This window comes from Monodelphis domestica, chromosome 1 (assembly GCF_027887165.1).
Source record: "Monodelphis domestica isolate mMonDom1 chromosome 1, mMonDom1.pri, whole genome shotgun sequence".
Classification (NCBI taxonomy): domain Eukaryota; kingdom Metazoa; phylum Chordata; class Mammalia; order Didelphimorphia; family Didelphidae; genus Monodelphis; species Monodelphis domestica.
The window spans coordinates 313,344,342-313,357,003 of NC_077227.1; the positions used below are offsets into that span (position 1 = coordinate 313,344,342).

Here is a 12,662-nt window from a genome sequence, read left to right on the forward strand (position 1 = left end):
CATCCATTAGGTCTCCTGTCTTCCAGATAGGGCAGATTGGCAGGCTAGGGAAGCAGCGGGGTGAACAGAACAAATAAAGGTATCTGTCAGCTCAAGAGCCTTTATTCATCCAGATTTATGGGGTGGAAAAAGAGGTGGGTTGCTGAGTTAGTCACTGTCCCCTGGACTTCCTGCTTTCCAAAAACAGACTTTCCAGGAGACTGTAAATCACTCAGCTCTGATCAATGCACTATTTAAATGGCTTCTGCATTACCACGGTTTCGGATTATCTGTAACCCTGTAGCGGTAAAACTTGGATGCCTCCGGAGTTCAGGGTCCCTGAAATATACTTGGCTCTTTGCCTGAGGAGGTTGGGGGCGGGTGGCAGAAGTGCCCAGGATTTCCCCCTTGGATCTCCCAACCTCCCGTAGCGAAGGTGCGCAACCCAGGCATCCTAGGACCGGTACTTCGAATCGACTTTACAGAAAGGAATGAGGGGGTGGGAGGAAGAGAGAAATATAGGGGTCCTGGAACGTATTCGGGGAGTTCTGAAGCCCGACTCCCTCGGGGTCACGGTTTGATTTCTAGCCGGGCGGGAGAGGAAATTTCCCTGAAATTTCCCCGAACGTAGTCTGACCTGTCAGAGTTTGAGATCAAGGCTTTGGGAGTGACTTGCGGGGGGGGGGGGGGGGGGGGAAGGGATGGGGGGCGTTCCCTGGGCTAGAGAAAGGAGGAGGGAGAGGGAAGAGAAGGAGGAGAGAGGGGAGGAGGAGGAGGAGGAGGAGGAGGAGAGAGGGGAGGGACTGGAGCAGGCTGGGGATGCACCGGAGCCGACCGAGGGGGCCCGGAGGCAGCAGCAGCAGCTGCGGCAGTGGCGGGATCGCGGCTGCGGCCCCAGTTGTCCTGGTCCCCGGTGTCCCGGCCCCCGGAGACGCCATGCCCCACACAGTCACTCTCCAGGGTCCCTCACCCTGGGGCTTCCGCTTGGTGGGCGGCAAGGACTTTAGTACCGCTCTCACCATCTCCCGGGTGAGTCCGGGGCCCGCGAGAGGGGATTCCGGGGAGGGGGATTCTAGGAGGGAGATCACTGGGAGGGTACTGGGGACAAAGGCACTCTCAAGACCTTGCGGGGGTGGGGGACGAACCTAGAGTGGCGATCTGCGCCTGGGGCGCCGGGTGAGGGACGGTGAAAGGCTGCCTTTCTCCACCGCCCGCCTTTGAGCCCTTGCAGAGGAAAAAAAAAAAAGAAAAGCCTCTTCCAAGGTTTCTGCCGGGTTAGCTCCTGGTAGTGAGAAGGAGGCACTGGTCCCGAGTCTTCGTTGGTTTTAGCAGCTGAACCTCGAAACCGTGCGCAGGGCGCGATGCTCCAGGCGCTCTGTGCTCAGGGCTGCGCCGGGCCCGGGAGCCAGCCAGCCCAGCCAGCCCTGCCGGGCCAGGGAAGTCTGCAGCCTCTGGTCCCCCTTTTTCTTGTCCTAGAACTACTGGCAGAACTTACTTTGAGCAATCTGTGTGCTTTTCAAACGAAGTGTTGTTGGATCAAAGGAGATGCAACTCTGAGGCCCTAACCAAACCGGGCGCCCCGTGGAGTTGCACCTTTAGTCTGAGATCCTCTAGATTCACAGAAGCACTCTCCCTTATCCCCCAGGCTTCTGACCCGGGTAGGTTGGGTTGAATATACTTCCAAATCCCTCTCATCCCGCATATCCCTGACCTCTTCGGGACCCCAGGGGAGAAGTGACGAGGAATGTGCCCTTGGCGTGTGAGGTCTGGCGGCAGTTTTGTTTCTTGCGAGAAACAGAATTTACCTCCCCCACCCACGATCAATCTTAGGTACTAGAAAAATCAATCATAGCGCCCAGCAGTGTGACTAGCCTGCTACTAGGCGATGGGGAGGAGACCGAGAAGGGGACCTGATTCCTTAGGGAACCCACGGGCCAATGGGGAGACCGGACTCTGAGCCAAGTGACCCCTGCTTAGGGTTGCTCGTTAGAAGCCGAAAAGTGTCCAGTACCCTTGGCAGCAGGTGACTTGAATCGTATTTTCCATAGCAGAGTGGGGATGCAAAAGAAAACCCTGCTTAATCCTCTGCAATAAGTTTATGTTTAAGAAATCACCTGGATTTGAACTTAATTCCTCTTCCCCAGTCCCGGAGTTCCTTAGATGCATGGACGATTTTCATTTTCTTTCCTCTCCAGTGCTTAACACAAACTGTGCAGAATAGGTGCGTAATAAATTTGTGTAGGAAAGCTTGGGCTCGTCCTGATGTAGATGATGCTGTGGCTCAGCATGTCTGATAGGGCGGTGGGAAATCTGAAGCCTCCTCCTCCTCCTCTGTTGCCCTGTTAAGTGTAGACAACTGCACGGAGGAGAACTTACAGCCTTCTCAGCACCATCCCTCCCCCTCCTCCATCCCCACCCCCAGCTGCACAGGAGGGCAGGAGAGGGTCACACATTTGCAGAAGGTGTTCACATCTCCATGTCAGCTCCTGTTTAATCAGCTTCACTGACCTTAGGAGCTGGCGGTGGGAAAGAGGCAGTGTTTGCCTAGTTTCTGAGCAAGGCAGGGACTGGACTCTGGCCCAGAGCTGGAGATGGCTGTAGAGAGTTTTTGTCTTTGGGAAAATCCTGTGTCCTTGGAGCTCTGTAGGCATCCAATTCTTTGGAACAGGGGGGATAAAACGGCCCATAAAACTGCCATTGGCCTCCCGAGAAAACCCAGCTGTAAAAGGATGGAGTTTTCCTTTTTCTATAAACAGAAGATTGTTCATGAAATCTACACTGGCCCAAGGGGTAAGGACTCAAGAGTGCCTGAGTGAGGGTCCCTGCCTGGGCCACCAAATGCAGTATGTTAACAGAGGCTGCTTGTGCTGATACTTGTCTGGGCCCATTGGTCTCTTTTAACAGAAAGGGGGGGGGGGTGTTCAAGGCAACTGATGAGTTTGACTAGCTGCTCATGCAGAGGGAGCTAAGGAACACTGACATCTGTTAAAACAACATAAACTAGATATGCCCACGGGGGAGTCCTTGGCCTTCCAGGCATCAACATTTTAGGCTAAGGAATTTCACAGACTGCTTGGGTTGGGGGATGCAAGGCCTAGAGGGGTCCCACTCTGGTATGGTCTGTGGAATTTGTCCCATTGGTAGGATTTAGATTAAAAGAAGCTATTTCACTCTTAAAAACTTGAAAATAGTTCCAAAAAATATTATAGGACTTGGAAGCCTTCAAAATCTAGCTCAGCTGTGTTTCAAAATCTTGTTTTTATTGATATTTTGTTTTTATATCACAATTTCCAAATATATGCTTCCCCTTCAAATAGCCATCAACCAAAATTTAAAATGACACACATCAACCTTGTCTAGCTGTATATGCAGAATTCTACATCTATTGTTCCACCCTCTACAACAAAGAGAGGTACATTTTGTCCTTTTTTTTTTAAGCCAAAAAGAGAGGAGAAGACTTATAAGTGCTCTACCCAGTCACAGAGGAAAACAGTCTAGAATGTCATAATTAAATGAATTAATTTCAGGCAAGTAGATTTTGTATTAAAAGATTGTTCTATATTAGGCAGGATTCAAATGATGGGATCCAACCTGTACCAGCTAAAGAAAGGGTTCTGGATCAGATGTGACAGCTGTATTTGTCCTTGATAAAGTGATACTTTTGACAGGGTAAGGCCTTGAAGGGCTCATCTAGGTATGACTAGGGGCCCGGCCTTCCATATCTTTGTTCCTGTGACCTCATCCTGATTCAGCCTGTTCAAAGTTCAGTGAAATGGTCCTAAAACCAAGAGGAGATGTTTTTTTCTAAAGTTTTCTCAAACCTAAGTTTGACAATTATAATTATATAGCATTCAGTTTTAACTGAGAGGTAACTGTGGTTTAATGGTTAGGAGCACTGGAAAAACCTGAGTTTACATCTAGCCTAAGACCTTGGGCAAGTCACAACCTCTGAATGATTGCCTGACAAAAGTATCTACTGGATCCACTGGAGAAGGAAATGGCAAAATCACTCCAATAGTCTTGCCAAGAAAACCCCGTGGATAGCTATGGTCCATGGAGTCAGGAAGTTGGACACAACTAAACAACAACAAAACTTTGATCTGTTTGGTCTTTAGGTTTACAATGTTGTGGTCATTGTGTATATTGTCAGAGAGGCACTGTCTCTGGTCAAGCCTGAAATAGAGGGCAGGAGGCAAGCAGATAGGAGTGTAGGAGATATGTGTCATGGAAAAAGCACTGGGGAAAGAAAGAGAGAAGGTAGTAGGGAGGGAGGAATGGAGGAAGTAAGGAGGGAGAAAGGGAAGAAAGAAGGGAGGGAAGGAAGACAAGAAGGAAATGAAGGAAGAAAGGTCAGACAAGCAGTAAATTCATAGTCCAAAGACTTGGATTCAAATCCAATTCTGCCCAATTGTGCAACCTTGGGAAACTCATTTCTGCTCTTTGGGGCCTCAGTTTCCTTATCTATCAAGTAAGGAGATTGGATTAGGTTGTCTCCAGAGTCTTAAATATTCTTTGCTCCATTGGAGCCAGTAAACTCATGAGATCTATAGCACTTTGTTTTCTCCAATAGTAAGTTTAGTTTAAGTTGTCCTTGCTTGTGCTGTAAGCAGTTTCGGTCAGCCAAATACTGATTTTATGCTTCAGTGTGAGGCATTGCCCCAGCATAAGTGGCCATATAAGGACTGAGAAATGAATAATAGTGTGGAAGCATTGTCTATTCCATAGTACTCATCTGTTTCCTAGAAGAAGGCCCAGCACTGGAAGATTATAGGGGGAGTTACTAGTAAATGGGGCAGTTTATAGGATCCATGCACTTCTGTCCTTTAATAGAATGTCTGATGTCAGAACTGCTCTCCAAAGGCATGTGGGCTGTGGCTTTATCAGTGTTGTGTGCGTACATGTGCTTACTGTGACCAGGCAGGGTTTAGGGTTTGGCGCAGGGTGTGTGTGTTGCCAGACTACCAAAATAGTGAATTGGCTCCTTGAAGCAGACAATTTTCTAACATTAGTGGAATGCTGAGCTCTGTCTCAGGGCACAGTTACTCAAGGAGGAAACTGGTCAGATGCTCAGGTCTTTAATTGTCTCAAGAATTTCAACCCACATCAGAGGGAGCTACCCATTACACAGATGGGAAAGTGTGAATCAGCTGCACTAGGAGTGAAGAGGAGGCTAGGCTTTCTAGTCCATCCATGTCAGAGCTTTTCAGAAAGCCGATCCTGGAGATAGGGTTTGGCCAGGATAGGAGTCTTGTGTTAGTTCCTTTGGGTGGGCACAGGCAATGCTAGGCCCAAGTCAAATCATGGGATTTAGAACTGGGGGAGAAATGAAAGCTTCTATAGTTCAACCCTTTCATTATACAGAAAAAGAAAATGAGGCCCAGAGAAGATAAGCAATTTGTCCAAGATAGCAGGAAGCAAGAATTCACCATTCCTCTCAGAGCTCTTGAGGCCTTGAAACTGGTCCTAAAGGTCTTGAAGAGTCATTTGCTAACATTCATGGAGGATTTCCTTCTGATTATATTGATTGTCATTCCTGGTTCCTTGGTAGTCTTTTGACTGGTTTGTACCTTGTGTATGTGGAGCTCAGGTATCCCTTCTCTTCCAGGTGAGATCATCCTGCCCCTACCCAACAATAGGTATCTCCATAGAGGACCTGGGTAAAGGTCTTTAGCTTTTTTTTTTTTAAATCAGCATTCTCCTTTTTTCAGGTGGGGAAACCAAGGCACAATTTAACCAAAATTTCATCTAAGGAACATCAAATACAAAGAACTAAAGGAAGAAAAGAAAATGTGGCTTCCATTCTTGGTGAAAAACAAATATTTCAAAGATTCTAATCTAAAGTGGATTTAAACCAGTCCTAAGCATACACTTACTTTTCTTTATGCTCTTTTCCTCTCTAGCATACCTAGGCTGTCTATTTGGCCTAGCTCATACCTCTCTAGCACAGATTGATCCAGCCCAGTTGAGCGGCTAGGTATCTGAATATCTGTGCTTGGTGTGTGCATCTAGCTAGCATTTTGGACTGACTTCATAAACTCCACTGCTCAGTCATGGCAATATTGAGTTTGGAAAAGGCATCAGGACATAATGGACCATAAAGCATTTAACTTCCCAGTACATTTGGGCAACTCTAAGGTTATAAGTTGCAGAACAGGTTGTCATCTGCATTGATAGAAGGAATTTCCACCCTGGGAGTTTACCAATGAAGTCATAGTTCTTGACTACAAAAAAAAAAAATACAGAGGTGATGAGGAACAAATACGAGCTGCCAGCAGGGTGCCAGTTCCCACTTCATTCCTTGTTGAAGAAGCAGAAAATAAAGGAGAGAAATAAGACTGAATGTCTGACAGTGCCACACAATGAATCAGTGGCAGGAACAGGTCACTACCCACATTCTGTTGTCATTGTTTCCATTTTGCTGTTGTCCAGTTGTTCAGTTATAACTCCCTAGTGCCTTTGGAATACATATTCTTCAGCTTTAATTTTAAAGCCCTTCACAGTCTGGGCCTTTCCAGAATAACCCCTTTATACACCCTTCATTCTAGCTTAATGGGATTATTTGCTGTTCTCCAAACACAGAATTCCACATCTTTAGGCTTCTTTGTCTAAGCTGTCCTTCATTCCTGGAATTCACTTTTTCCTACTTGAACATTAAAAATACTTAGTAATGATTCTAAGACAGAAGGTAAGGTTTAAAAAAAAGTCAGCTAGGTAGCTCCTTTGGAAACAGTCCAAAAGAGCAGTGGTTCTGGAGTCAGGAAGATCATCATTTAAATCCTGACTTAGATATTTAATAGCTATGTAACCTGAAGCAAGTCTACCTCAGTTTCCCCAATTATAAAATGGGAATAGTAACAGCACCCACCTTGGAAGGTTGTTGTGAGGATCCAATGAAATAAGAGTTAAAAAGCACATAATACATTGCTTAACACCTAGTTGGTGCTTAATAAATGCTTTCCCCCTTCCTTCCTTCCTTCCTTCCTTCCTTCCTTCCTTCCTTCCTTCCTTCCTTCCTTCCTTCCTTCCTTCCTTCCTTCCTTCCTTCCTTCCTTCCTTCTTTCCTTCCTTCCTTCCTTCCTTCTTTCCTTCCTTCCTTCCTTCCTTCCTTCCTTCCTTCCTTCCTTCCTTCTTTCCTTCCTTCCTTCCTTCCTTCCTTCCTTCCTTCCTTCCTTCCTTCCTTCCTTCCTTCCTTCTTTCCTTCCTTCCTTCCTTCCTTCCTTCCTTCCTTCCTTCCTTCCTTCCTTCCTTCCTTCCTTCCTTCCTTCCTTCCTTCCTTCCTTCTTTCCTTCCTTCCTTCCTTCCTTCCTTCCTTCCTTCCTTCCTTCCTTCCTTCCTTCCTTCCTTCCTTCCTTCCTTCCTTCCTTCCTTCCTTCCTTCCTTCCTTCCTTCCTTCCTTCCTTCCTTCCTTCCTTCTTTCCTTCCTTCCTTCCTTCCTTCCTTCCTTCCTTCCTTCCTTCCTTCCTTCCTTCCTTCCTTCCTTCCTTCTTTCCTTCCTTCCTTCCTTCCTTCCTTCCTTCCTTCCTTCCTTCCTTCCTTCCTTCCTTCCTTCCTTCCTTCCTTCCTTCCTTCCTTCCTTCCTTCCTTCCTTCCTTCCTTCCTTCCTTCCTCCCTCCCTCCCTTCCTCCCTTCCTTCCTTCCTTCCTTCCTTGAATTCTTTATCAATGCCTTGCCTAGTACCCTGGATACAGAGCTTGTGGAATGTATCTGGATTTGGTAACAATGGGACTGAACTTTGCCCTGGGTTTATTTGTAATTCATCCCGGAGACCATTACATATAGATACTTTTTATCTGGCCTCTGTAACTTTCTCTCCTTGCCTCTGCCTCTTGATACTCCTAACTCTGTTCAAGGACCGATTCCAGTTCTATCTTCTTCAAGAGGCTTTTGCCAGGGCAACTAGGTTGCTCAGTGAGTTGAGAGCTACACCTAGAGACAGGAGGTCCTGAGATCACATTTGATTTCCCATACTTTAGCTGTGTGACCCTGGGCTAGTCATTTATCCTCCATTGCCTAGCTTTTCTGCATTGGAACTAACACAAAATATTGATTCTATGACAGATGGTAATGGTTTTTTTAAAAAAAGAATTTTTAAAAAGAAGTTTACTCTGATTTAAACAGTAATTAGTGAACCCCCCCTCCCCCCATAACAGTGTATTCCATTTATATATTTGCTTATCTGTAAACATGTGCTAAGCACTCTCATTTTTGACTTCATATGCCCAGTGCCTAGCACATAGTGAGGGAATCCTGAGTGCTCATTGATCATAAATTTAGAGCTAGAAGTGACCTTTGAGGTCCTCTAAATCCTGGCCTCGCCCCCCTTTTACAAATAAGGAAACTGAAAGCCACTGAGGTTAAGTTGTTTTCCCAAAGTCACCCAACTATTAAGTGGCAGAATCAAGATTTGCACCTAGTCCCTCTGTCTCCAAATGCAAGCCTCTCTATCAGGATAGTTGATTGCTTGACCAGGGGTAGAAGCCACAATTCTTGTTAAATGATTTTGAACTGCTGAGTCACTCAAAACTCCTCCCACCCCCCACCCCCATTATCAGGTCCTGCAATTTGATCAATCCTTGCTTTTTTCCTCCTTTCATGGGCTTTCCTTGTCTCTCCACAAACCAGTTTTCATTGCAAATTCTTTTCACTGAGCAGCTTTCTGATTAAGCCAGTTCTTTTGCGGCTTCTCCAACTTCCACATGGAATGTAGGCTTTAATAGCTTGCAAGCGCCTATTTACTCAGTCTACACCCTGCCTGGTGCTGATGCGATACAAAAACAAAACAAAACAAAAAAAGTACAGCCCCTCCATCGAGTTAGTGCTAACTTCAAGGAAATGGCTTTGAGGCTTGGTTTGGGGCCATTGCCAATCTGTGAGTAAGGGTTTCAGGTTTTCTCCAATAGCCTCGTGTTAAATCTGAGCGATAATTTGTTTTCCATAGGGAAGGAGCCTTGGGTCGTTCTTTCCCTATATAGCTAGCTCGGCATGGGCATCGATGAGCTAACTGGCTTGACTTTCAGGTGAAACCAGAATTTTGTTTACTGTGAGCAAGTGCCAGGCCGGGATTTTAGAGTCAGCAGTGCCTTGGGTCTGGAGCCGTGGAGGAGGAGGGAAGCTTGTGGAGGATGTGCAGTTCATGTCTGAAAGAATGTGGTAAGCGTCCACTGTGTACAGAAAATGCTGTGCAGCCCTAGGGAAGATACAAAGTTGAGTCAGAGAACTGTAGGATTTCCAGTTGGCAAGGACCTCTGGGGCCATCTAGGTGAAGGATGGCCATCTGGTCTTCAAGTGAAGATTGCAAATGGTGCCAGACCACCTCCAAAGACAGCACATTTCACTTTCCTCCAGCTCTAATTGTTAAGAAGTTATTCCTTACATGGAGCTTAAATCTGACTTCCTGCAATCTCCACCCTTTGCTACTAGTTCTGTCAAGCAGAATGTCTAATATTTTATCGCCCTACCCCATAGGACAGACATTCATTGCTCAGAGAGAGCTTGTATGTCTTGAGATTTCTCTGTTCTAGACATCCCTAGGTCTTCTAACCAGCCCTCTTATGGCATGGCTTACGTAGGCTTAGCACAATCCTGGATGCTTTTCTCTGCTTCTCTCCACTTTGCTGATCTCCTCTGTAGAATGTGTCCCCAGCAGTAGACAGGATGCTTCAGGGGTGGTCTGGCTAGACCATAGCCAAGCCGGACCATCCTCTCTCTATAACTGAAGGTCATATTCTTTTTGGCTAGCATATCATGCTGCTGGTTATACTGAGCACTCAGTCCACTGAAATGGCTGAGTTATTTGTTTTTTAAATTAAAACCCTTACCTTCCTTCCATCTTAGAATCCATACTGTATATTGGCTCCAAAGCAGAAGAGCAGTAAGGGCTAGGCAATGGAGGTTAAGTAACTTGCCCAGGGTCACACAGCTAGGAAGTGCCTGAGGTCAGATTTGAACCCAGGACCTCCTGACTAGGCCTGGTCCTCAATTCATTGAACTACCTAGCTGCCCCTGGCTAAATTCTTCTTGAAACAAACTGCTCTCTAGCCATGTGTCTCTTATCTTTGTACTTGTGAAGTTGATTTCTTGAATGCAACAATACTCCGCTAAATTTCATCTTCTGAGATGTGTACTGATGCTCCAGGCTTAGTTTTATGATTCAAACATATTAGCTATCCTTTCTTTACAAAAAGAAAAAAATATACTTTTTTTGGTGTCATTGTCAGTTCCCAAAGATTCCTTTGTATAGGATCCTCCCTTGTGACAAATATAGTCATTAGTCTTTAAAGATTTGTGTCATTTATAAAATTAATAAGCATGCCATTTGTGTCTTTATCCAAGTAATTAGTAAATAGGGATGTTAAATAATACAGATCCAAGGGCACTTCCCTGAGATAATCTATAGATACCCTTCCAAACCTACATCATCCCATTAATGATTATTCTTTTGGTCTGCTCATTCAGACAGTTCTGAATCTGTCAACCTATGCCTGTGTTGGCAAACCTATGGCACATGTGCTGGAGGGAGCTATCCTCCTCCACCTCTCCATGAGCCTGAGGACATTTTTCTCATCACCCACCCTTCTGTTCAGCAGCCCAATGGGAGCACTTCCTCCCTCCCCTGTCTAGGGTAAGGTGGAGCACGGGGGTTCACATGTGGAATGAGGGTTATAGTTTGGGCACTCAGTCTCTAAAAGATTTTCCATCACTGACCTTTGCTATTGCTTAGCTTACATCTCTCCAATCACAGGTCCCAAAGCAAACAACATGGGAGAAACTTTAGTAGGTTAAGGCAATGCATGTAGATATAGTTTACTTAGACTCCAGCAAAGCATTTTATAGTTTAAACTCTCTTTTTTGGAGGGAAGCAGGGTAATAGACTGTGAAAGGGGCAATTAGGTGACACAGTGGATCAGTGGGTCTGGAATTAGGAAAACTTGAGTTCAAATCTAGCTCCAGTTACATTAGTCATGTAACTAGTCAAGTCACTTAACTAATTTGTTTCAGTTTCCTCATCTGTCAAATGGGCAGGAGAAGAAAATAGCAAATTATGCCAGTATCTTTGCCAAGAAAACCCCACTGATCCACTGTTGCCTGGAGTCAAAAAGGTCTGAGTTCAGTTCAACTTCTTTTCTACTGGCTGAGTGAATGAGCAAATTATAGAACCTCTCTGTGCCTCAGATAACGTTAAGACTTAGTTCTAGACATATTACCAGTCTTCAGAGGGATAAAGTCATAGGTCTAGACCAAACAAGATTTATTAAAGAGATAAGTTATGGACAAGATATAAATATTCTTATACTTCAAGGTCCAATTTAATTCAACATTAGGCACCTTCTATGTGTAAGGCACTGTATAGGCTACAAAGAACTGATAATAATGGACTGGGAAGTTGGAGAGAACACGAGTCTGAAAATAACTGGGATACAAGGAAGAGTGAAGGATGTACAAAGAAGGTGTCAGGCAAAGTATAATGAAAAATTAGAGGAGGGCAAGACTGATTTTATCTGGGGAAGTTGGAAGGGGGTTGGAAATAAGGGATGACTTCTTGGAGAAGATGATACTTCAGTTGGCCCATGAAGAATTTTAGCAGCTTATATATCACATGTTGCACATGCTGTTAACACACGTCAATTAGAAATTCCCTTTGCAAAATAATGAATTTGCAAAATAAAATTTCTTTGCCAACTGAATAGTCAAAAGAGACATCTTCTAGAATTTATATAGAACTTATAAGAAAGCTTAACAAAATCCAGTGCCAATCCTCTGCTCACAGACAGAGTTGGACCCAAAGAAAGAGTGAAGTCTTTTTTCTGCAAGCCAGCTTCACTCCATTTATTTTACTTGTATATTCAGAATAAGAACTTGTTTATTTTCTCTCCAGAGTAGACAGTGCACTAATTTCTCTTCAGGAATTTTGCCTCATTTTCCAAAGATGAATCCTCTAACTTCATGCCAAGGCTACTTAACTCCAGCTTCTCACTTTCTCTTTTGTAAGAATGAATAGAACTACGGCTCCCTTCATTTCAGGATTCACTGATTCAGTCCCTTCTTTTATTCACACTGTTCAAAGTGAGCATACCTGATATTAATGCAGTCCCTTTCTTCTCTGTCGAGCCATCTCTTGGTGTAGTGTGGTGACCAGGAGCTGGAGTTATAATATCAATGAAGCCACCTGGAGGCAAGGGGAGAGATGGAATTTCATTCCAACCTCCTTCCCAGACCTTGGGCTAGTAGAAAAGGAAACTCTCTATACCCGGTGTTTTCCAAGTTGAGGTCATTAGCTCATAGATCTATAGCTAGAAGAGACCTTGGCATCATCTAGCTCAACCTCTTTATTATGAAAAAACCAAGACTCAGAGAACATTGTCCTACAGTGACTGAAAGATGATTTGGCCTCAGTGATACAGCTAGTGTCCTCCCTTAGAATTATCCCTAGGAAAAGAAACAATGGGGATGGAAGGCAGGACATGATCCCTAACTATTCACTAATTTCCCTGATCAATCTTATCACCCATCAACCAATCTATAGTATTTACCCAGTGCTCATAGGTACAAGGCACAGCATTTACTTTCCCTGTAGAAATGAAGAAATCACAAGAATTCAGGGCACACCTTCAAAGTCATTATTTTATCTGCCTTTCAAGGGGAGGGAAATGCATTTGAATGCATTTTAGTTGCATGGCCATTTA

The 12,662-nt window shown here is 44.8% G+C and overlaps 1 protein-coding gene across 1 annotated transcript in view; it reads left to right on the forward strand.

Moving 5' to 3' along the window:
• Nucleotides 1–700: 700 nt before the first annotated feature.
• PDLIM4 (PDZ and LIM domain 4) overlaps nucleotides 701–12,662 on the forward strand; it is a 103,985-nt gene continuing 92,023 nt past the window's right edge. The window contains exon 1 of the mRNA XM_001371644.5: nucleotides 701–1,008. Within this exon, the coding sequence (XP_001371681.3) occupies nucleotides 799–1,008 (210 nt within the window). The 5' untranslated portion in view covers nucleotides 701–798. The remainder of the gene's footprint in view (nucleotides 1,009–12,662) is intronic.